The sequence below is a fragment of the Cyprinodon variegatus genome, unplaced genomic scaffold (genome assembly GCF_000732505.1).
Source record: "Cyprinodon variegatus isolate N-32 unplaced genomic scaffold, C_variegatus-1.0 Scaffold2394, whole genome shotgun sequence".
Taxonomy (NCBI): Eukaryota; Metazoa; Chordata; class Actinopteri; order Cyprinodontiformes; family Cyprinodontidae; genus Cyprinodon; species Cyprinodon variegatus.
In genome coordinates, this window is record NW_015152847.1 from 7,820 (window position 1) to 10,540 (window position 2,721).

At 37.7% G+C, this 2,721-nt stretch overlaps 2 protein-coding genes across 2 annotated transcripts in view; both read right to left on the reverse strand.

Annotated features, from left to right (window-relative positions):
• Positions 1-2,721, reverse strand: part of LOC107080834 (tripartite motif-containing protein 35-like) — a gene marked incomplete at its 3' end in the record, with an annotated part of 19,495 nt that overhangs the window by 6,597 nt on the left and 10,177 nt on the right. The gene's annotated exons all lie outside the window — the stretch shown is intronic.
• LOC107080833 lies at positions 7-1,856 on the reverse strand. The gene is made up of 2 exons (XM_015369035.1): positions 1,768-1,856; positions 7-1,675 (listed from the first exon to the last, which is right to left on the reverse strand). The coding sequence occupies exon 2, from the start codon at positions 1,475-1,477 to the stop codon at positions 233-235; it is 1,245 nt and encodes a 414-aa protein (XP_015224521.1). The 5' UTR covers positions 1,478-1,675; positions 1,768-1,856; the 3' UTR covers positions 7-232.

Sequence of the window (2,721 nt, forward strand, 5' to 3'; positions counted from 1 at the left end):
GTGTAAACCTTTGGTTTTGCATTGTGATGTGAAGGCTTATGACCTTCATCTTGGTGAACCACTGGGGAACTGAATCTGTGTCTGTTTCTGGTCCTGTTCTTTGAAGGTTAAAGACTCTAAGCTTGCTTTGAAATCTATCTGATTTGAGGCGTATTTCCCAAACAAGCTGAGCATATCTGCGAGTTTCCTGCATAGAAAGGTTCTCTATCCTGCAATGCATTGCTACATCATATCATACACTCTTATGTAGATTTTGGATGAACCATGCTTTAAATGTGTGATCTTCTTCGTCAATATATGGAGAACTGCAGCCCTCAAAATAAACCTGTCTCAAGCGAAAGTAATATTCTCTGGGTGTTTCATGTTTTCCTTGGAGAACTAGAGATGCCTCAAGCGTTGCTAACGCCAGACCTCTGTAACCAGAATATTCTTCTCTTAAGGCTTGACAAAGAGCTGAATAACTTTCTCTGATTTTTGGAGGAAGAGATTTTATGAAAACATGGACGCTTCTAGCTGTTGTTTTCCAAATCTGCTTCAATTTCTCACGAGAAGAAGGAAATGGCAAGTCTTTTAGACAGTGCTCAACTTCTTGCAGATAATCCATTATGTTGGAGTATTGATTTTCTGGGTCAAAAATATCAATTTCTTTGGCCACGGACTCAATTTTTTGAATTCTATGGTCACTCGGTGGACCTGGCCCGTCAGGAAGCTGGTTCTGCTCATTAAGTGGTTGGGGGTTTTGAGCTAACCTTTGATGACACAAGGGAGACTGGTTCTCCTTGGAGTTATTCAAGCTGTGAACTTTGGCACTTGATGCTCGGTCAACGGAGTGTGAGACAGAGATTGGTTTGCATGGCTGTCCTTTGCAAAATTTTAAACCGCTTGAGTTTACCAAGTGATCTTCTTGTTTCACTTTGTCTGCGACACTACTTTGACTTTGAACACCTTCAGATCTATTTAGTGTTAACTCAGAGTTCAGGGACTTTGTATCTGCTTCAGGAACTGTCCTCCTTTCAACTGGGGTGACCTCCTGCTGATTCAAAGTCTGCTTGCTTTGTTTATTGCATAGCTCCTCAAAGAAGGGGGTCACCGTTTGTTCTGAGGCATGGTCAGTCTGGCCACATGGGTCTTTGATCTTGTCAGCTCCTGACAATAAAATGTTTGCAGCACTTACTCTGTGGCAGATCATCTGATATTTGGCTTCTAACTCAGAGTACTGTTTAGCTATTATTTGGGATTTAAGCTGATAAAGTAGCGTGAGCTCACAGAGTACATCTGTTATCAGAAAGTCTCCATTTGGGCTTTGAATTAAGTTAATTAATTCTTGAATCTTTTCTTCACATAGGCTGAGGTTAAAATTGTTTAGGTTATCCTGCTTTTCTGGAGATAAGTGGATTAGCTTTGCAACAATGTGTTTCTGTTTCTCTGTACCTATGGAGTCAATGATGTGCCCAGAATTGAGGATGCTTGGATCCATTTTCAGCTGATGGCACAAAAACACAAGTTATGAAGAAATTTCAAAAAAACACAATCCAGTCAGTACCCACTATACTTGTATATTTACATATACATATTGTAAGGACTTATTTTTATGTGTGTAGAAACAGGTCACGGGTTATCTTTAAACCTGTGATATCAAAGAAACACTTTTCTTTCAGTGTTAGAAATGCTACACCTTATTTAGGATTTACTAGCTCTATAGCTTATGCTTCACCCTTTTCTGTGATATCAAAGAAACACTTTATTTCAGTGTTAAAAATGCTACACCTTGTTTAGGATTTACTAGCTATTTTAGCACATGCTTTACCTGTCTCTGAGGATTTATAAGCAGTTTGGTGCAAAGCTTAACCGTTAAGGATTTACTAGCAACTTAGCTTATGATTCACCTTTCTTTAAGGGATTTTGAGCAATTTAATTTTAATCCATCCCCTTTCGGTCGGGTAGGACCACAGATTAACTTACGTTAAATCTGGCAACAAATCTTGTTCTACACAATATAAAATAAGTGTTTAGGAGTTTTATCAGACTAACAGACAAAGGGATTTAGGTTAAATTTCGAGGCATCTAACCTATTTTGGACTGGAGGTGACTTTGAAATAGCATAATTTGGGAGTTTTCATTTTTTGGATGTGGTTATAGAAACCACAAATGGCAGCATCTAGTTATAGATGTGCATAAATTTTGGTTGAACGATAAGACTAACTTGGGAGTTAAATATTTTAGTTTTAGTTGGACCAAAGTGATCAGATTGATTTGAATCATCTGAGTTTTGCTTTGAAGTAAAGTTGGTTATCACTAGCTGAAGAGATATTTTGGAGTTATAAGATGTTGTTAAATTTCTATATTTTGATAGTCCAAGAATGTCAAAGTTATATTTTCTTCTCATATAAGCTAAGACATTTGGTATTCGATTCTTAGATTGTGACTTTAAGATTGCATTATTGAGTGGTGAGAGCTGATGTTAATGCTTTCACACGGTTTTTAATAATGGCTCTAAGTTTATTCTCATATATCTGCTGAATGACCGTTATATTCGATGACCACCAAACTGAGACACCAATTAAATGTTACATTCAATGAGCCCAGCACATGGGACGCTAAATAAATGTTACAATTAATGGGCCCATCCAGGGACGCCATATAAATGTTGTGATTCAATAGGCCCACCAATCAGGGACATGATATAAATGTGATTCTATAGGCAAATTCTATTCCCAGCCC